The sequence below is a fragment of the Scyliorhinus canicula genome, chromosome 9, assembly GCF_902713615.1.
Source record: "Scyliorhinus canicula chromosome 9, sScyCan1.1, whole genome shotgun sequence".
Taxonomy (NCBI): Eukaryota; Metazoa; Chordata; class Chondrichthyes; order Carcharhiniformes; family Scyliorhinidae; genus Scyliorhinus; species Scyliorhinus canicula.
This window is the reverse complement of record NC_052154.1, coordinates 48902112-48924377: the sequence shown is the minus strand read 5'-3', so window position 1 is coordinate 48924377 and position 22266 is coordinate 48902112. Positions and strand designations below refer to the sequence as shown.

Genomic DNA, 22266 nt, shown 5'->3' with positions numbered 1-22266 from the left:
CCGTATCTCTCTATTCCCATCCTTTTCATGTATTCGTCAAGATGCCTCTTAGGCGTCGTTATTATATCTGCTCCCATCACCTCCCCGGCAGTGTGTTCCAGGCACTCACCAGGCTCTGTGTAAAATTACCTCGCACATCTCCTCTAAACTTTCCCTTTCACACCTTAAATCTATGTCCCCTAGTAATTGACTTTTCCACCCTGGGAAAAAGAGTCTGACTATCCACTTTGTCCACGCTAGTCATAATTTTGTAAACCTCTATCAGATTGCCCCTCAACCTCCATCGTTCTAGTGAAAACAATTTGAGTTCATCCAACCTCTCCTCATAGCTAACACTCTCCAGACCAGGTAACATCCTGGTAAACCTCTTCTGTGCAATTTCCAAAGCATCCACATCTTCTGGTAGTGTGGTGAGCAGAAATGTACACAATATTCCAAATGTGGCCTAACTAAGGTGCTGTACAGCTGCAGCATAACTTGCCAATTTTTATACTCAATGCCTAGACCGATGAAGGCAAGCATGCTGTACGCCTTCTTGACCTTATCCATCTGCGTTGACACTTTCAGCGATCTGTGGACCTATATGCCCAAACCTCTCTGCCTGTCAATACTCCAAAGGGTTCTGCCATTAACTGTATAATTCCCACCTGTATTAGACCTTCCAAATTACATTACCTCACATTTGTTTGGATTAAACTCCATCTGCCATTTCTCCTCCCAAGTCTCCAACCAATCTATATCCTGCTGTATCCTCTGACAATCCTCTTCACTGTCCCCAATTCCACCAATCTTTGTGTTGTCCACAAACTTACCAATCAGACCAGCTATATTTTCCTCCAAATCATTTATATATGCTATGAACAACAAAGCTCCCAGCACTAGTCCCTACGGAACACCACTAGTCACAGCCTTCCATTCAGAAAAGCACCCTTCCATCACTACCGTCTCCCTTCTGTGACTGAGACAGTTCTGTATCCATCGAGCCAGCTCACCCCTGATTCCGTGTGACTTCATCTTTTCACACTGCCATGAGGCACCTTGTCAAAGGCTTTGCTGAAGTCCATGAAGACAACATCCACTGCCCTTCCTTCTTCAATCATCTTTATCACTTCCTCAAAAAAACTTGATTAAATTAGTGAGACACGACCTCCCGTTCACAAAACCATGTTGCCTATTGCTAAGTCCATTTGTTTCCAAATATGAGTGAAACCTGTGCCTAAGGCATACAATAATTTTCCTACTGCTGATGTAAGGCTCACTAGCCTATAATTTCCTGGATTACCCTGCTACCCTTCTTAAACAAAGGGACAACATTGGCTATCCTCCAGTCCTCTGGGACCTCACCTGTAGCTAATGAGGATACAGAGACTTCTGTCAAGGCCCCAGCAATTTCATCCCTTGCCTCTCTCAGTATTCTGGGGTAGATCCCATCAGGTCCTGTGGACTTATCTACCTTTTTAAGATGCCCAAAACCTCCTCCTTTTTGACATCGACATGACGCAGAATATCTACACACCCTTCCCTAGACTTATGATTTGCCACGTCCTTCTCTTTGGTGAATATTGAAGCAAAGTACTCATTTAGTATCTCAACTATTTCCTCTGGCTCCAAGCATTGGTTTCCTCCTTTGTCTTTCAGTGGGCCATCCATTTCTCCGGCTACCCTCTTGCTCTTTATATACGTGTAAAATGCCTTGGAATTCTCCTTAATCCTATTTGCCAAGGACTTTTCATGATCGCTTTTAACACTCCTAACTCTTTGCTTAAGTTCCTTCCTACTTTATTTATATTCTTCAAGGGCTTTGTCTGTTCTCAACCTTCTAGGCCTTATGAATGCTTCCTTTTTCTTTTTGACCAGTCTTACAATATCCTGCATGATCCATGGTTCCCAAAACCTGCCGTGCTTATCCATCAACTTCACAGGAATTTCCTGAGAACTGCTTCTGTTCCACTGAGATCACTCCATTGGAAACATGGAGACCTCATTTACATATATAATTATATTAGGAATGTATTGAATGTACAATGCATAAACGTAATTATAAAATAATAAAAAGATTAAAATATCATTAAAGCTATGGTAACTGTAAGATTAAGAAGCCCTTCAAATTAATCTAAAGGAATGAGAAATACTAAATGCATTAGCAAATGTGACTAGGGAATGAACACTTCCTGGTTGCTTCATCTGGTAGCCACTGGAGATTCCAGTGAAAACATGACTTCCGTAGTAAAATCGGCGAATGAATAAGTTTAATGGATTCTGCTGCTAATATCGTATTTTGTATTTATTAGAGAGTCTGACTGACTGCATTTCATATTGTCCCCATTGCTGCAGAAGTTGCAGACACTCAGATAAAAGCACCAGCAGTTGGCTTTCTATGAGTGCACTATTAGCAGATGTTTAAATCTACCTGTTCAAATGCTATGGGAATGGAGGAAATTGTGCAGTGTGGTGTAATGAGAATCAAAGAAACGACAAGCTAATAACTGACTGGTGATAGGCAAAATAGTTCTGGCTGAGTAATTCTTAAGAGCTTGATAAAATCTCTCTTATTGACGTGAATAAAATTCTGACAGTTCTGTATTTACTCAGATGCAGCCAGGAATTATAATTGTTATGGGGGAATCACTAATCATCTAATTCTTTGAAAGATTGTGCCGCACAGAGTGGATCGATTGTACTACATCTGTGGGAGCCACATACCAATTCGACCCAAGTATGAAGTGGACATGACTGCATTGAAAAGGTACCAAGACTTTGACGGGGATTTTCCAGCCCTTCCCACCCACGAGATCTTCCGGTCCCACCAAGGCCGATACCCTGCAGTGTATTCCCCCATGGCGCAGTCAGCAGCTAATGGCGAGCCATCTCCGCCACATGAAAACCCGCCAGGGCAGGTGGGGAGTGGGGGGGGGGATCCTAACCTTTGCGAAAGGCTTTCGAAAAGAGGTTACAAAGCAAGGGATGATGCTGTTAAATCATGAAAATGTTACCATATAAATATTTTGATGTCATATAAAAGAAAGAACAACTGCACATGCTGCAGTGGGTGGCACAGGGGTTAGCACTGCTGCCTCACAGCACCAGGGACCCGGGTTTGATTCCGAACTCATGCGACTGTATGGAGTTTGCACTTTCTCCCCGTGTCTGTGTGAGTTTCCTCCAGCTGCTCCGGTTTCCTCCCACAGTCCAATGATGTGCAGGTTATAGGTGGAATGGCCATGATCAATTTCCCCTTAGTGTCCAAAACATTAGGTGGAGTTACAGGGATAGGGATGATATGTGGGCCTAGGTAGGGTGCTCTTTAGATACATCAGTGTAGACTCGATGGGCTGAATGGAGTCCTTTTGTACTGTAGGGATTCTATGAGTCTATGACCGCATGTCGGTCAACATTGTAAAAGAAAATATAGGATACGTTTTAGGTGTGTATTTTTGACCAGATCAGTTTCTGTTTTTATTTCAGAGACAGTTTTGTCAAAATGGATTGTTCACAAATAAGTTGATGATGGATAATGCAACGTTCATTACCATCTCAAAACTTTGCTTGAGTAGTTGCGAGATGATATGGGAGGCCAGGGTAGCAAAGGCCTTTCCAGAGAATGAAACCAGAGGTTTCCTGACAGACCCTAGAGGACAGTCCTGCTCCTTTTGGCCCCAGATGAAAACTTAAAACCTCCCTGGGCCTGTCTGATGTTTTTGCCTTGCTACCATTTCAGGCCTCAGGTGAAAATGGAAGGCCAGGCCCCAATCATTAAAGCCCGATCTGTGTATTTAAAGTAGATCATAGTGGCTTGGGGAAGTTGACCTTTCCACATACAATTTAAAATGACGTATGTAAGTTGGCCGAAGCAGGGTGCAAGTGAATGGGTAAGACCCCATTCCATTTGGGCTGCACCTCATTCCCCTGGCCTGTATTATGCTAGTCAGGAGGAGTGAGGAGTCATCACAGGTCGGAATGGTCCAATCCAGAAATAAAGACTTATAACAGGGGTTACTGAAGAAACAGTATTAAGAAACCTCTTCTTTACTAATTCAGTGTTTCTGAGGCTATTGGATCACGGGACACCACTACTCCAGGTGAGATCATCTTATTCCACACAGAGTGACAATCAGTCGTGACCCTTCTTCGTACTTATGGCTCAGTCACTCTCTGGCTAAAATTCCTGACCTGTTGGGAGAGATGACTGAAAAAAAATTTTTTTAAATCGATTGTTACAGCACACAAAGCCTTTTACTTCATCAAGAATGACTTCCAAGATGGCAAATAATTGAAATTTGTACATTATTAAAGAATATAGTGCCCAATATAAACAGTGGATGAATGGTACCTAATAGATTTTTTAAATTTGGGAGATATAGGAAATAATTTTCCTTTGTTAAAAATAAACATCAAGCACTTCAGCCCATTATGGCAAAGGTCTTTAGTGTGTCACATGTCCAAAAGAGAATGCATTATTAAATGAATTTTTGAACTCAGCATAACCTTGCTTAATTAATATACTGCATTGAAATTTATTTAACTTTCTTCAATACAATTTCCTGACAGGGTTACTATACCATGCACTCAGGGCTGCCAAACCCTCATATATTTGTTTACACTTTGGGGATTTTCAAGGTGAAGGGTAGCTGAGTTGTGTGTTGTTTGGAACTTGATGACTGGATGACTTCCGATGTAATTATACTGATTTGTGCACTTTATTTATAGACAACTACATCTGATTTTAAAAAAAATACAGCTGGATGGACAACTTTGTCAGACGTTGCTGGAATAAACAGAATGATTAATCTAATTATGTGCTAAAATGCAATTATTATGTAGTTTGCACACTGAGACTTTGCTTCCAGTACATATTTCAGTACAAGCATCACCCGCTGCGAAAATCGTTTGATGTTCAGAAGGCAGTCATGGCAGCACATGTATTTTGCGATGTATGACCGTATATTAGCAATGTGCAGATTTAGTCATCTGTTTGGTGCTTATTCCATGCTTATTTGAGAAAACTGTATTATACATGTTTTATTTGGTACCATGGGCCTCCGCTTTCCATGGTCATTATCACTCAGCACTACGCAAAAAAAAGCTATGACTTCAGATCTGACTGTAGATACACTTGTTAAATGAGGAACAACTGGTCGGGCCGGAGAATCGCTGGGGGACGGCGTGAATCCCGCCCCCACCGGCTGCCGAATTCTCCGGCACCGGGGTTTTGCCGGGGGCTGGAATTGCGCCGCGCCGGTCAACGGCCGCTGTCAGCCCCCCCCCCCCCCCCCCCCCCCCCCCCCCGATGATTCTCCAGCCCGCAATGGGCCAAGCGGCCGCCCGTTTTAGGGCCGGTCCCGCCGGCGTAAATTAGACCTGGTACTTACCGGCGGAACCTGGTTCTGTGGGTGGCCTGCGGAGTCCTCAGGGGGATCTGGCCTCAGGGGGCGCCCCCATGGTGGTCTGGCCCGCGATCGGGGCCCACCGATCCGCGGGCGGGCCTGTGCCGTGGGGGCACCCTTTCCCTCCGCACCTGCTGCTGTCAACCTCCGCCATGGCTGGTGCGCAGACAAACCCCCCCTGCGCATGTGCTGGGATGATGCCAGCACGCTCACACTCCTGCGCATGCGCCAACTCGCTCCGGCTGGTGGAGGCCCTTCCGCGCCGGTCGGTGTGGCGCCAAGCCCCTTCCGCGCCGGTTGGCACGACGCCAACCCCGCCGGCACCGGCCTAGCCCCTGAAGGTGCAGAGGATTCCGCACCTTCCGGGCGGCCCGACGCCAGAGTGATTCACGCCACGACCGGGTTGGGGAGAATCCCATCCATTGTTCTCAAGTGCAGTTTTTATTGTGAACATAGAACATACAGTGCAGAAGGAGGCCATTCAGCCCATCGAGTCTGCACCGACCCTCGTAAGCCCTATCCCCATAACCCAATAACCCCTCCTAACCTTTTTTGGTCACTAAGGACAATTTATCATGGCCAATCCACCAACCTGCACGTCTTTTGACTGTGGGAGGAAACCGGAGCACCCGGAGGAAGCCCACGTAGACACGGGGAGAACGTGTAGACTCTGCACAGACAGCGACCCAGCAGGAAATCGAACCTGGGATCCTAGCGCTGTAAAGCCACAGTTGTGCTACCGTGCTGCCCATTATTTGGAACAATGCACAGTTATGGACCATGGGCATGTAATAGCATGTGCATACTCCTCATAGTTTACCAAATAGTCCCTAAACCTCAATGGCTAGTAAATCAATTAAGGGTTTGTGGTGAATTATAAACCTCAGTAATTCACAATGTATTGTACCACATGTATTGAGCCTGTACTCTGTACCGGATTGTGTGTAATTGCGCGGCCCTGCCCATAGGGGGAGATGAGAAGTTTGTACTGGGCTCCACCCTTGGCTCAGCCCATGTCTCCGCCCATGGCTCCTCCCCCAACTGGACGTATAAATATCAGTGCTGTGAGCCTGCTGCCAGTTCATCTCGAGTTCATCCCGTCACAGGCAGGCTCTGTTGTAAGACGATTAAAACCACTGTTCACTTCTAACCACGTGTCGCGTGAATTGATGGTCTCATCAATTTAATCATCTTAAGAAACAGTAAGAAACGACTATGGAATCAGCTCTCAAACCTGATCGACTGGAACTCGACCCACAGGCTGCAGAGGCGAAATAAATCTTTTCACACTGGCTCAGATGTTTCAAGACAGAATGTACGTGAGGCCTGTCAATGAGGTCTACGCACGCCACGTTTTTACGACCCGCCGCCAGCGCCCCACAGAATCGCTAGAAGAATTCCTGCGCGATTTAAAAGCCTTATCCCGGGACTGTAATTATCAAGCTGTAACTGCTGCCGAACACAGGGATCTCGCTGTCCGAGATGTATTCGTTGCAGGCCTCAGGTCCAACTACGTGCGCCAGCGGTTGCTTGAGAAGGGGGCCCAAAACTTAGAAGACACTGTAGAACTCGCCACTACTATGGAGGTCTCGTTCCGCAGCCTGACCTCGTTCCCTGCGGACCCGGCGACCCCGTCATGGGCCCCCGACCAGCGACTGCCCCAGGCCTGCGCCGCGCGGCCATGCAGCCACTATACTGCACCAACGTGCCACTTTTGTGGACAGCCCCAGCACCTGCGGCAGCACTGCCCGGCCCGCAACGTGGCCTGTAGCAGCTGCGGTTGCAAAGGACACTATGCCCGGGTATGCCTGGCGAAGAAAACTCCTGCCCCGAATTCTCTCGCAGCCCAGAGCACTCGCTCCCTGAGCTCACAGGCCCGCAACGCTGCGGCCTGTACTCCGACTCCGCCCCCAACCGCCACGTGCGACCCATGGGGGCCGGCACCTTGGCAACCCCCACCACCATCTTGGATGCCATCTTCCTCGCCGCCCGCCACGTGCGATCCATGGGAGCGGCCATCTTGGGCTCTATCCTCTCCAAACTCAGAAACTCAAATTGAAGACTGCGACCTCAGTGGGCATTCATCACGGGGCCACTCCAGCACAGCTGATTGAGCCGCCGACTACCCGCAATTCAGCGCGGTCACGTTGGACCAGTCGCGTCCGAAACACCTCCGCAACTCGATGATGACCGTTAAAATCAACGGATACAGTACACCGTGCCTCTTCGACTCTGCGAGCACCGAGAGCTTCGTACACCCAGATCTGGTAAGACGCTGTTCACTCCCTGTTTTTCCTGCATGGCAAACTATCTCCCTCGCTTCGGGCTCCCACTCTGTTCACCTCCAATTCTAACGATTCTAACGATCCAAGGCGCTAGCTACTCGAATTTTCAGCAATACGTCCTGCCCGAACTCTGCGCCCCACTATTACTGGGACTCGATTTCCAGTGTAATCTCAAAAGTCTCACACTCAGCTTCGGTGGACCCCTACCCCCACTCACTATTTGCATTCTAGCAACGCTAAGAATCTCCCCCCCTCCACTCTTTGCCAATCTCATTCCGGACTGTAAACCCATAGCCACTCGCAGCAGGCGATACAGCCTGCAGGACAGGGTGTTTATCAGAACAGAGGTCCGGAGGCTCCTACGTGAGGGGATCATAGAGGCCAGTACCAGCCCCTGGAGAGCTCAGGTGGTGGTCGTCAAGACCGGGGAAAAATTCCGAATGGTAGTGGACTATAGTCAGACCATTAATCGGTTCACGCTCCTCAATGCGTACCCCCTCCCCAGGATTGCAGACATGGTGAATCAGATCGCCCAGTATCGTCTTTTCTCCACAGTGGATCTGAAGTCTGCATACCACCAGCTCCCAATCCGCCCAAAGGACCGCCACTATACGGCATTCGAGGCCGATGGCTGCCTCTTCCATTTCCTCCGGGTTCCCTTCGGCGTCACTAACGGGGTTTCGGTGTTCCAACGAGCAATGGACCGAATGGTAGACCAGTACGGGCTGCGGGCCACGTTTCCGTACTTGGATAACGTCACCATCTGCGGCTATGACCAGCAGGACCACGATGCCAACCTCCATCGATTTCTCCATACGGCCTAGAAACTCAACCTCAACACGGTTACAACATGGAGAAATGCGTTTTCCGCACGACCAGACTAGCCATCCTCGGCTATGTCGTGAAAAACGGAGTCCTGGGCCCCGACCCGGACCGTATGCGCCCAATCCGCCCCTCTTAGACCTCCCTCTCCCACATTGTCCCAGGGCCCTCAAAAGGTGCCTGGGATTCTCCTTGTATTATGCCCAGTGGGTCCCTCAATATGCGTACAAAGCCCGCCCACTATTTAAGGCCACACTCTTCCCTCTATCGGATGAGGCTCTTCAGGCCTTCACTCGGATCAAGGAGGACATCGCCAAAGCGGCCATGCGGGCGGTGGATGAATCCATCCCTTTCCAGGTAGAGAGCGACGCCTCAGAGGTCGCTCTCGCAGCCACACTAAATCAGGCAGGGAGACCAGTCGCCTTTTTCTCCCGAACCCTCTCCGCTTCGGAACTTCGACACTCCTCGGTCGAAAAGGACGCACAAGCCACTGTGGAGGCTATACGACACTGGAGGCACTACCTCGCCGTTAGAAGGTTCACCCTCATCACCGACCAAAGATCGGTTGCCTTCATGTTTGACAACACTCAAAGGGGAAAAATTAAAAATGATAAAATCCTGAGGTGGAGGATCGAACTCTCCACCTACAAATACGATATTATGTATCAACCGGGGAAGCTCAACGAGCCCCCAGATGCCCTGTCCCGCGATACGTGCGCCAGCGCACAAAACGACCGCCTGATAGCCATCCACAATGACCTCTGCCACCCGGGGGTCACCCGGCTCGCCCACTACGTCAAAACCCGAAATCTGCCTTTCTCCACTGAGGAGGTAAAAGCCATCACCAGGGATCAGGGCCGGCTCAAGGCACTGGCAACTCGGGCAGTCGCCCGGGGCGCCATGTGCTAGGGGGCGCCAGACTCGGGTCCCGCGCATGCGCAGTTGGGCCGGTGCCAACCAGCGCATGCGCGGTGGCCGCCCTCCCCCAGGGCGGCCCCGCCCCCCCGCTCGGTCCGCTCCCCCCGCCCCCTCCTCGCCCCCCGCCCTCTACTCGGGTCCGCCCCCCCGCCCCCCCCCCCCCCCTCGGGTCCGCCCCCCCCCCGCCCCGGCCTCGGGTCCGCCCCCCCCCCCAGCCCCCCCTTCGGGTCCGCCCCCCCTCTCGGGTCCGCCCCCCCCTCGGGTCCGCCCCCCCCTCGGGTCCCCCCCCCCCGCCCCCCTCGGGTCCCGCCCTCGGGTCCGCCCCGCCCCCCCCGCCCCCCCCCCCCCTCAGCCCCGCCCCTCCTCGGCCCCTCGGCCCCGCCCCCCTCGCCCCCCCCCCCCCCCCAAGGGCGCCGAAGTTCAGCTTGCCCGGGGCGCCAGCAACCCTAGGGCCGGCGCTGCCAGGAATTGCCCAATCTGTGCGGAGTGCAAACCACACTTCTATAGACCAGACAGGGCCCACCTGGTCAAGGCTTCTCGGCCCTTTGAACGCCTTGCTATCGATTTCAAAGGGCCACTCCCTTCGACTAATCGGAATGTGTACTTCCTGAATGTCATCAACGAGTTCTCCCGCTTCCCCTTTGCTATCCCGTGCCCCGATATGACCTCCCACACAGTCATTAGGGCCCTGCATAGCATCTTCACCCTGTTTGGTTACCACAGCTACGTACACAGCGACAGGGGTTTGTCCTTCAGGAGCGACGAGCTGCGTCAGTACCTGCTCGGCAAGGGCATCGCCTTGAGCAGGACTACCAGCTACAACCCCAGGGGAAACGGGCAGGTGGAGAGGGAGAATGCCACGGTCTGGAAGACCGTCCTACTGATCCTCCGGTCCAGGAAGCTCCCGACCTCCCATTGGCAGGAGGTCCTCCCCGACGCACTCCATGCTATTAGGTCCCTCTTATGTACGGCCACCAACCAGACCCCTCACGAGCGGCTCTTTGTTTTTTCCAGGTGCACTACCACGGGGGCTTTGCTCCCAGCATGGTTGAAGACACCGGGCCCAGTACTCCTCCGGAAGCACGTCAGGGCACACAAAACTGACCCACTCGTAGAAAGAGTGCTCCTACTCCACTCAAACCCCCAACACGCCTTCATAGAGTACCCTGACGGCCGTCAGGACACTGTATCCCTCCGGGACCTGGCGCCTTCAGGATCTAATCCCACCACTACCACCGCCGAGGTACCCCTCACACTACACCCCACCCAACTCGCCGCGCCCCACGCCCCCTCACCTACCGGTTCGCTACCCATGTTCCGCGCACCTGCGCCCGCAAGCTTCCAGCGTCCCCGTCACCAGTCGAACCAGTCGGGTACGAAGCTCAGACAGAATCACCCCCGGAGTCCGCCATCGTACCCCAACCAACCGTGATCGTCCAGCCACCAGAAGAGGCTGCAACTCCGGTGCTCCGCCGATCAGAAAGGACAACCCAGCCACCGGACAGACTCAATTTGTAGACCCATCACCCCCGCAGGACTTGATTTTTTTCACAGGGGGTGAATGTGGTGAATTTAAAACCTCAGTAATTCACAATGTATTGTACCATATGTATTGAGCCTGTACTCTGTACTGGATTGTGTTTAATCGCGCAGTCCTGCCCATTGGGGGAGATGAGGAGTTTGTACTGGGCTCCACCCTTGGCTACGCCCATGGCTCCGTCCATGGCTCCTCCCCCAACTGGACGTATAAAGATCAGTGCTGTGAGCCTGCTGCCAGTTCATCTTGAGTTCATCTCGTCACAGGCAGGCTCTGTTGTAAGACGATTAAAACCACTGTTCACTTCTAACCACGTGTCGCGTGAATTGATGGTCTCATCAGGGTTTTATTAATGTGGATTTGACTTTAATTGCGACATCATTACAACCTGAGATAGTTCCCCGTGAATAAAAGTCACGGTTATTCGCTGTAACAGGTAGTCAGATTGTGAACTCATATAAACTGAGGTAATCCAGATTCAACCATGATAATCTTTGCCCCACGCAACAACATCACATGCAGTCGCCAAACGATCTAAATTGAGGCCACGGTGTTGCAGGTCCCGAGGTGACATGCATCATGCACAATTGAAGGAAACTAAACCGGTGTTGGAGCAATGTAAAAACCGCTGGAGAAGAGGCTGCTGGACAATTGTTGGAGGAATGGTGACAGTCTCTTTTGGCCACAAACAAAAGAAAAGTCCAGTGGATGTTGGACACCTAAAATAAAAACCCAGAACATACTAAGCAAGTCAAGCAACATCTATAGGAGAGAGAAACAGAGCTAAGGTTCTGGTCGATAACCTTTCATCAAAACTGGGAGGTGTTCAAGATGAACAGGTCCTTTCCCTGGCTCTGTACTTGCTCAGAAGTTCTTCTGTTCCAAAACACGGACCTCGTCATGTTGGTTACATGGCTTCCACTACCAAATTAATTTGAACTACTTTTTTATGCAAGCAAACCTGTGAACAGTAAGCTGCAGTATAAAGTTTAACTTTCCATAATCATTTTACATTTGGCAGGGAAAGAACAACATTTGTGCAGTGATTGTATGGGTGGGTGTTCAACAAATAGGGTTCCCCACGCATCCCAAAAACAGGCAGAATTTGGAGGAAAATTACAGGCCTTCATGTTTTGAACAAATGACTGAAGTTTAGTAGCTGATTCTTAATTTCCTTTTACCAATCTCATGACCTTTACAATTTTAACTGACTAACTGGTGAGATATTTCCTGATCATGCAGTTTTCCCTTGCAGGACCTGGGGGTGGGGTGGTGGGGGGGTGGGGGTGGGGGGGCTTGGTGGGTGATGAGAGAAAGAGGAGGTCAGCTGTCGGGGATAGAAGACTTTACTCGTGTGAGCGGGTCAGGGTTGGTGTCAGTGGTCTTGAAGTCTGCTGTCTGTGCTGTGTAACTCTGTGTTCAATGCTCTGCTTTAAGTGCTGTGTAAGTATGCAGTTTGTAGCATGGGAGGTAGCAGTCGGTGGCATGGGAATCTGGGGAAGTAGTGTCTGGCACCGGGGTGTCTGCGGGGCACATGGAGCGAGGGTTAGGATGTGATGAGAGCCATGGAGCCCGGCCAGATGGGTGGAGTAGATGAAACCCCGAAAGGTAAAGAAGCTCGGTGCCTATGTGGCGAACAGGTTGGGGTGGAACATCAACCTTTGCACCAGCTGTCCAGGAGCCTGAAGTATGGAGGGATGACAGCAATGAGCCTGACTAAGTAGGGTGCCAATTAGCTCTGCCTCACCCTGAAGGAAATAACAATTGTGCCCTGGTGCATTCCTGAGACTCATGCTCATGACACGAATTGGCCATCAAGACTGAATCCTTAGCAGCATCAGCTCCCGCAGTCCCCAAGTCAAGGAATGACATCTATCCTCAGTTTTCAGCCTCTAAGCTTGGTGGCACGGGATCAAGAGGCATGAAGATGGCTTCTCTGCTGGGTCCCCAATGCGTGCCAGTCAGGGTGCAGGTCCACTGACTTGTCAGGTCCAGCGGGGCCCTTCAATACAGACCCAGACGGTCTCCTGCATTGTTGTGGTTGCTGTGCCTTCCACAACTTGGCCCTGCTATGGATGAGGAGCTTCCTGCGGACGGCCTTGAGATGCAGCATGTGTCCTCAGGATGAGGAGGACATGGCCGAGGACACCGAGGAAGAGCCCACTGAAGAGCCTTATTATGGACACAGGTGGGGCAAGGTTGTACTTGGGCAGGAGGGTTAGAAACATCCTCATCACCTCTCACTTCATGGGTGAAGACTAGCTCACCGGCCTCCAGCGTGACCGCCCCAGGACTTTGTGACCCCTCCGTGACCAGGGGATGAAAGTGGCCGAGTTTCCAATCACTAAGGCGTTCAGGCTGGAGAGGTCTTGAGTGCCTGCTGACCAGTCAATGCAGGAGAGTGATGATAACTCTCAGTGAGGAATGGTCTGTGATGCTCCTCAGCTGTTGCTTATCTATGACTCCTGTCTGTCTGCTGCCAGCACACTGACTCTCCGACTCATGTCTGTTAGAGGTTCAGCCCTACATTCCTCTGTCCTTTTTCTCTTTAGGGGGATTAGGGGCGAGGGTCTAGGGTTCACTGAATCATGCCTGAGTCCTATCACTGCGAATGAAACCATGCTGCCCACGCTGTACCCCTGCAATTCCTCAGCATTCCGTACTCTCCCACTATGTCCCAGCATATTCCCAAGATGCAAATTAGGGGTGGGGGTGGCCTGCTTAATTCCACGCCCTGTTGCCTGAGATGCCTTTGGTAGGCATCCTCTTGAGGGCTGAGACGTAGAGAGCCCCAGCCTACTTTCAGGTGGCACTGGTGTTGCTGCATCACCCTTCTCTGCCCACTGTGCCTGAGTTATGCTGGTCTCAGAAAGGGGAGATTTAGATTGGCTGGGATCTCCCAGTGTCTGCTGACTGTGCTCCAGTGACATCTCTTCCTTCCGGGTGCCTGTGGGTCCTTGAGTTACTCCATGGGATTGAGGAAAGGTGGAGTGAGCTCCAGACGCCTCACTGTCATCTGGCACTGCCAGTCCTGGAGGTCCACCATTGACTGCACCATGAAGCCCACATCCATGGTCCTGAGGGACTGAGCTTCGAACATTTTCCGCCATGGATCTGACTTCGAGCCCATGACTTTCCACTGTGGGTGCCACCCTTGCAGTGTTGGTCTAGGTGCCAAGCATTGCCGGCACCATTTTCTGCCACAGAAGGCTTTGGGACTTCTCCATTCAGCCTTGCAGTTACAGGAGCCTCACTGACACCACCTCCTGGTAATTCTGGCTCTGTCTTTGCATCTGAAGGAGCTGAGGGACAAACATGTCCCAAGGCACAGTACCTGGCTGGGGCACAGCTGAGTCCTGGGATCCAGCGGACCTCCGACTATCCGATCCCTGAGACGTTCCTACCTTCACCTGATGTACTTTGATGCTCACCAAGTAGTGACCCAGAAGCCTGCCTGCTATGATCATCCACTGAGACGTGTGTCTCTGCCCAGGTGGATGGTGGGAGTGATAGCCTTGACGCTTCTTTGCTGTCCACCTCAGATATCTCCTCTGGGGCAGTGTTGAGGATGGGTGGTGGGACCCTGCTGGTAGGTGGGCCAGGCTGATTGGGTGATATTCCTGCAGGTAAAAGTACATGACATTAGGACATGGCCAAAAGTGAGACTTAGCCAAATTTTGGGGAAACACTGCCCATTGTAATTGGATAGGATTTTGTATACCAGTGCCTGTACTCCAGAGTTTTATTACAGGAGGAGTGCATAGGGTTTGGACTTCTGTTAATTTACATATGTTGAAGGTGACATTCTCTTTTTATGAATTCAGACTAGTAATATTGCCCCTATACAATCTTGCTGAGGTGAGTTAAATCAGTGGAAACTGTCTCCCCAAGTCTTAACCATTTTATCATTTTGTTGAGTCAATTTATAAGAGCCTTTCCTTAAATGGATAAATCAATTTTTATTTAAATCAAATTGCCAGACATAAAATATGTTGGTGACATTTTAATATCGCTCCTAACCTCTTGATGCTACATGATTATCATCATTTAACTAATTTATTTGATATTACAATCCAAATTTAATTTGAGAATTTCCAGATTTTCCTGACCCAATAATGTCTTTTTAGTTAAAAATGATGAAGCATGTTTGCATCATTGTTGTTAAATGTATTAGATTGTTCCTTCCCTCTGCATCTCCCACACTCAGCACGATGCTCAACGCTGGAGCGATGAAGCAGTGAAGCAGTGAGTCCTTTGTGCAGCTCTGTGACCCACAAGACAGTCAGTGTGACACCTTCTCCAATTTTTCACCCTCTCTTTAAAGAAGAGAGTGAACCTATTTCCACCCTAGCACTGCTGGGATTAGGAATCAACTGTGTGGGGAATCACACCACTGCACACATGATCCATTATACCAGAAGATGTAAATGGTGGGGGGAGGGCGATGGAGGAAAGAGGTGTTGGTTCGAGAGGAAGGAGCTGGGGATTTCTGGGGTGGGGGAGGGGATTAGAGTACTGACGGTGACTGGGAGTTGTTCTTTCTCCCATCAGGAGGGTGGGGCTGGCTGCCATGTTGGGTGGGCTTTAGAATTATGGGGGATGAAGGAGAAATTCCCTCGTGGTGCAAACCCTGGTACCTCTGTGCTGCAGAATTCTGCAGTCTCTATATATTCAGGGCAGCACAGTAGCACACATGGATAGCACTGTGGCTTCACAGCACCAGGGTCCCAGGTTCGATTCCCGGCTTGGATCACTGTCTGTGCGGAGTCTGCAGGTTCTCCCCGTGCGTGCGTGGGTTTCCTCCGGATGCTCCGGTTTCCTCCCACAGTCTAAAGATTGGCAGGTTAGGTGAATTGGCCATGCTAAATTGCCCTTTATGTCCAAAAAGGTTAGAAGGGGTTATTGGGTTACGGGGATAGGGTGGAAGTGAGGGCTTAAGTGAGTCGGTGCAGACTCGATGGGCCAAATGGCCTCCTTCTGCACTGTATGTTCTATGTTTTAATATTCTGCTTTTTTATTCTTTCTGCCAAAGGTGGTAACTTCACATCTACTCCATCTGCCCATCTTTTTGTCCATTTATAGGACGCATTGATGGTGGCATGCTCGGAGCTCTATTCTGAGGTGTTCTCTTGAATGTTGGGGGGGGCCACAGATGGTCCGGTGCCATGAGATGGAGATCCGGTGGGAGAATGGACATGTTGTCTGTGAGAGGCAGGTGGGACCAGTACTGGGGGCCAATGCCAACTCACCCATGCGGCCAGGTGAGGTCATTGAGCTTCTTATGGCACTGGGTGACAGTCCTCCTCGCGCTGATGGCCACTGCCTCCCACCCGGCACTGACCTTCTTTGGCTGATCATCTGACCCGCTCGGGGTAACAGGGTGTCCCGTCGCAATTCCACCGGGGCCAACAGCCGGGCCAGGTTAGCATCTCTAAATCTGGGGCTGGTCTGCGGGGTGGCTTGGCTGCGTGCTGTCTGGGGTTTTCCCAGAGGGAAAGGTTTAAGAGCTGCTCCCCCTGGTTAGTGGGGAGCTGCCAGGCACGATGCAGGCCAATCAGCTGGCAGGAAAACCATTTCTTCTATGAAGCCCGTGGGACAACGTTACCAGCCCTAAATATCTGGGGTGATGAGGGTCAATTTTTGTAGCAATACATAAGTGTAATGGATCCCAGGAGTGGACTCACCTAGCCATTGTGTGTGGTGAGATTGACAGTGGGTGTTTGAATCATCGCTTGCCACTTCTGTGGGTCCATATGTTTCAGTGTCCGAAGTGATAGGATTTTACACCTGCACTGGTATCCAGTGCTATCCTATCCCTTCATCTGTGGGCATATAATCTGGATGGTGACAAAAGCTTCTTTTAGTACTATTAGGCCAATACATTATTTGATACTCACTATATTGAATGTCAGCTAATGTTGTGTCGTGAATGACTGGTCATCCTCATCATCTGGCCATACAGTATAGCTGGACATTTTGTGGATCTTGACTAGACGGTGTATGATATGAGCTCTTGGATGTTTGGGACGTTATTCCTGTCTGGGCTTTTGGTCTCAGCTTCTCGTGACATCAAACCACTTGTTTTGGCCTTTTGCTTACTTCCAGTGCCCTCTGGTGCCACATGTCTCACATATAGTGTTACAAACTGGGTTTTTTCTGGGTGCGTGTGTGAGTATGCATTACTTACTCGGGTTGCCTATATTGGCGTTATGCCAATGGTGGAGGAATTATGCACGGCCTGTGGACTCTGTCTACCCAGTAGTATAGCTTGGTGCTTGCATCCATTTTGTAGTAGTGATTCCACAGTGTAACCTTTGTGTGGGTCCAAGAGGTCTTTTTGGAATGCTTTTTTGTTAAAGGAGATGCTATCATGAGGTTGATTCTTCAGTTGGCTAGCTCTGTCATCATAAAGCCGCAGTCACATCCCTTGTCTATGCATCTATTTATGAATTGACCATTGGCCTCAATCGGTCATGGAGCCAGAGTGAAAACCTGTTTAGTGACTCTACATCGTTAATAGTTCACCCTTGCTTGTTACTGTTAACCCTTGTTCCATTATCTAGCTTCGTGGTTGCACCTGAATACTAGATCCCGAAGGCTATTTTAAAACATGGTTGCTCTATTTAGAAATTGCAGTTCTTTTAGGCATGAAATATATTAGCTGCTGTATTTTGAACACTGAGCCTTCTCTATATGCTGACAAAGAAATTTGGTGGCAAAAGGTGCACTTAAATGTGAAGCACTTAAATGCAAGGATTTCTGATGGAAAATATTAGCCTGTGTAATTCTAATATAATTACAAATGAGTGCCAAGGGATTTAAATTCATCTGAAAACATTGCTACTAACTAGTAACAGCCAATTGAAATCAATAACTGCAAACTAAACTCTCAAAAGAGACGTATCACTTGAGAAGTGAGCACTGCTACAAAAAACAGCATACGCAAGGTATGCTACTTTCAGCCATAGGCCCCTTTCAACACAAATGAATACAACCCCTTACCAATAGCATTGGTCACATCTGTATTGTTAACTACCTAGACTAAATGTTTAGGGATTTTTGTAATGAAGTAATGAAGAATTGCATGGAGACCTATGTCTGGTGCAGGAAAGCACGATAATTTACAGTGCAGAATCGCTTTTCTAAATCATGAAAAATAACATTCCTGTTTTACTTCCTTCTCTCGTTAATAAATTTTTCTTAAAATTGAAGGTTCGGAGATAAAAGATAAATACAGATAATCAAATAGCAAAAACCCTATAATTCTCGGGTTAATGAAACCATAAACATGATTAAAACATTGCTAAGTAATCCATTATAAATGGCTAAATAGGGACAAAAATAGTTTGTAACCAAAGCTGCTTAAGATGCAACACAGGATTTAATTAGCCTTATTGGCAAAGGTCTCAAATTGATTGATCATTTTCAGTGAAGCGTTGATAAATCACATCCAATTCTTTTTTTTCCAACCATTGTCAGTAGACACTGCTTATTGTGTTCATTTGCATTGCTTAACCAATATAACTGGCCTTATTTTCTTGACATTGTCCTTTGTTAGTCCATGTATTTAATTTGTCCAGGACCTTTCAAATGTGTCTTTCCAATTCTGGTCACAGCCACAGTGCTTAGAATCATGGGAAAATTTCACAATATTTAGAAGTGTTTGAATCACATGTGAATCATGTAAACCGAATACTCATGGAGCGTTTCATTAGTTACTATTCCTGGGAAAATATTATGACCATTTGCCATCATCTACTATCCTTTGCCAGGTCTTTTTTTTCAATCCAACCACAATAAAAATGTTATCATGTGCAACCTGAATTTTTCTTTTACAAACATGTCCCTAATTTCTGAACAAGAAAAGAGGGGGAAGCAGGGGATTAATTATCTTCTGCAATCCCAGGAGTGGATTGGAGGCAAGAACTCGACTCCTGGGTGAATACAACATAGCAGCCCTGAGAATTAGTGATAACTATGCAGAATGTGGCAGTCGGTCATTTGGCTGAGAGCACTCCGTTCTATTTCTCCATCTCCCCCATCTTGAGCCCTCATGATCTGTGTTGTCACACTATCTTTGGCCTTGTCACCATGTTCCATCTTTCTCACCGGCCGATATCCAATAGTTGAGCCGGACACTTTGCAATCTTACCATCCTACCTCTGTTCCCATATCCTCTTCATCACAAAGAACGCCTGCATCCCTCTCCATTATATTGCTGACCCTTGATCCTTTCTCAGCCATCGATGACTATAACTAACTTTACCACTTGCCTGCTTGCCTATTCCGATGCTCTCCTGTTACTAAGGCACCGCTCGATCATCAATCAAATGAGGGAAAACAAAAGTCTGCAAATGTTAATTAGTCAATCATCATTAAACATTTGATCACAAGACATCATTTGATTACTATTCACTTATAAATACAAGCAGTTCAAAGATGTGTGATAGTACAGATTAACATTGCTTCTGACCTACTCTTCCAGTGCAGCTAACTGAATAAGAATCAGGGGAATCAGGTTTTAAACCATGTTCCATTCTGTGTTCAGGTGGGTTAGCGGGGAGTGGGAGCTGCTTCAATTGGCTGTCACATGCTAGGGTTTCACCAACCAAGTCTATTTGCATTCAATGTGTGACAATACTAACAACGACCACTTTGATCAACTAATCGTGCAGAGGGTTAAGGTTCTTTCCCTTTTTAAAAATTCTTTATAGTTACAATCTATATCAAATGAATACATGTTATTATAATTTGCAGCAAGTATTCATGTTAAATCATTGCTTCCTACAATCAATCAATTTTTAAAGAAAAATGTAGCTTTTTGAGTAGAAATGCATTTAAATCAATTTTGCTAGCCCACAGAGGTAAACTGTTGGTACAACATTGCTCTATTTCTATTTTACCAGTACAATATCAGATAATTGAGAGATTGTTCATCTCAAATCTGCAATGATTTGATTTGATTTTGATGAACTGCACACAAATTATTAGGAACACATTAATATTCACAATCTAATTTGAATACATTTGTAGCTCATCAGAAATCTAAGTGTCTAGCGCAAACTAAGGAATATGTCCTCGAACATTATGGGAATGCAGAAAAAGGATATCTTGATAAAATACTGCTAAGTCCTTGAGAAATCCCTCGCACATCAGCAGATGTCAGTTTATTTAAATGTTGATAATTTATTAATTATGACAGTATAACATCACTGCTGCCACTTCCAACGTGGTGGTAATAATTACAAAAATTGAAGGTTAATACAATAACACAAACACAAAGTGCTTGAAATAACATTCTGAGATGTGTATATGTGGTTTAGACAATTTGGGGGTCAGACTTGACTTGAAGTGCAACTTAAAATGGCTGTGAATATTCCATTTAAATCAAATTTTATCTGCCCAGGTTTTAAGATGTTGAAGTCAAATGTGAACCTGAAGTTCAAACAAAATCAAGGGCGGGATCCTCCGCTGGCTGACGCTGAAATCGGGAAATGCGATTGGGCGGAGAATAGGTTCCGACTCCAAAATCGCGGCGGCCACCGATTTGACGCCAAATAACAATTCTTCGTCACCTCGACAGTGGCATCAATGCAGTCCGGAACGGATGTACAATTTGCTTATCAATAGCGGGCCTGACCCGGTATTCTCTGGGTCCTCCGCGACGCTCCGCCTCTGATGGGCCGAGTTCCCATGACGTAGTTCACTTGTGCTTTTAAAAATCGTGAAATCGGCATCATGGCTGGTGAGGGAGAGAGAGGGGGCACAGACAGTGTCCAGCATCACCATTGTTTGGTGACAGTTGTGCCACTGGCCCGAGTGCTTCAGCCAGGGCTGGTGGGAGTAGCGGGGATGGCCAGGAAATGGGCTGTGGGGTCAGGGTGGACGGGCACAGAACACCATTGCCACAGCCAGAAAGGCAGCCATGCAGCTGCGCACGCCGCTGACTGCCCACTGTGAACCTAGGGCCACAGGTCCTGTAGATGTCCCCTCAGGCCACCCCCCTAGGTGCCCTCTGGCCACAGCTGACCCATCAGCTGCATGGCGAGCTCCAGCACAACCTGTGACCTCTTGTTGGGATGAGTGTGTGTGGGGAGTGTAATGTGTATATGTGGCTGCAGCTTGTCAGCCTCCCGAGTGTCAATCACGGACCTGGCAACCGAGCAGCCCGAACACCAGCCCTCCGCCCGAGACTCAGGCCACCCTGGAGCATGGGTCAGAGGATGGCACTGACTTTCCGTCACAGCTGTCTCCAACACCCTTCACCATCCCAGAGACACTCACCTCAGTTGGGCACATTAGTGAAGAGGTTCCTGTGACACTATCCTCCGCAGCCCGTTCCTCTGCAGCCCGTTCCTCTGCAGCCCGTTCCTCTGCAGCCCGTTCCTCTGCAGCCCGTTCCTCTGCAGCCCGGTCCTCTGCAGCCCGTTCCTCTGCAGCCCGTTCCTCTGCAGCCCGTTCCTCTGCAGCCCGGTCCTCTGCAGCCCTGTCCTCTGCAGCCCGTTCCTCTGCAGCCCGTTCCTCTGCAGCCCCATCCTCCGCAGCCCGTTCCTCTGCAGCCCTGTCCTCTGCAGCCTGGTCCTCTGCAGCCCAGCCCTCTGCATCCCGTTCCTCCGCCGCCCGTTCCTCTGCAGCCTGTTCCTCTGCAGCCCGTTCGTCCGCAGCCCTGTCCTCCGCAGCCCGGTCCTCCGCAGCCCATTCCTCTGCAGCCCGTTCCTCTGCAGCCCCATCCTCCGCAGCCCGCTCCTCTGCAGCCCGTTCCTCTGCAGCCCCATCCTCCGCAGCCCGTTCCTCTGCAGCTCGTTCATCCGCACCCCGGTCCTCTGCAGCCCGTTCCTCTGCAGCAGGTTCCGCTGCAGCCCGTTCCTCTGCAGCCCATTCCTCTGCAGCCCGTTCCTCTGCAGCCCGTTCCTCTGCAGCAGGTTCCGCTGCAGCCCGTTCCTCTGCAGCCCGTTCCTCTGCAGCTCATTCCTCTGCAGCCCGTTCCTCTGCAGCCCGTTCTTCCACAGCCCTGTCGTCTGCAGCCCCGTCCTCTGCAGCCCGGCCCTCTGCAGCCCAGCCCTCTGCAGCCCTGTCCTCTGCAGGCCCGGCCCTCTGTGGGTGCGCAGCAAGATGGCCACCGTAATGCACTCCAGCTGCTCAGCCTGTCCCCCCACCTCCCCTCCCATCCCCTGACCCTGGCAGGGTGCCCTCCACCCCAGCCAGCAAGACCAGTATGTGGACCGGCAGTCTGCAGTCATCCACGCCATTTTGTACCTCCTCTCTCTCACTCAACAGCCACGCCAGGTTCACGATTTTTGAGTTCACATGTGAACCACGG

General features: G+C 49.5%; 1 protein-coding gene across 1 annotated transcript in view; it reads left to right on the top strand.

Moving 5' to 3' along the window:
- The window catches only part of LOC119971301, a 692274-nt gene that overhangs the window by 565075 nt on the left and 104933 nt on the right, over positions 1-22266 (top strand). The window contains exon 6 of the mRNA XM_038806664.1: positions 2652-2746. Within this exon, the coding sequence (XP_038662592.1) occupies positions 2652-2746 (95 nt within the window). The remainder of the gene's footprint in view (positions 1-2651; positions 2747-22266) is intronic.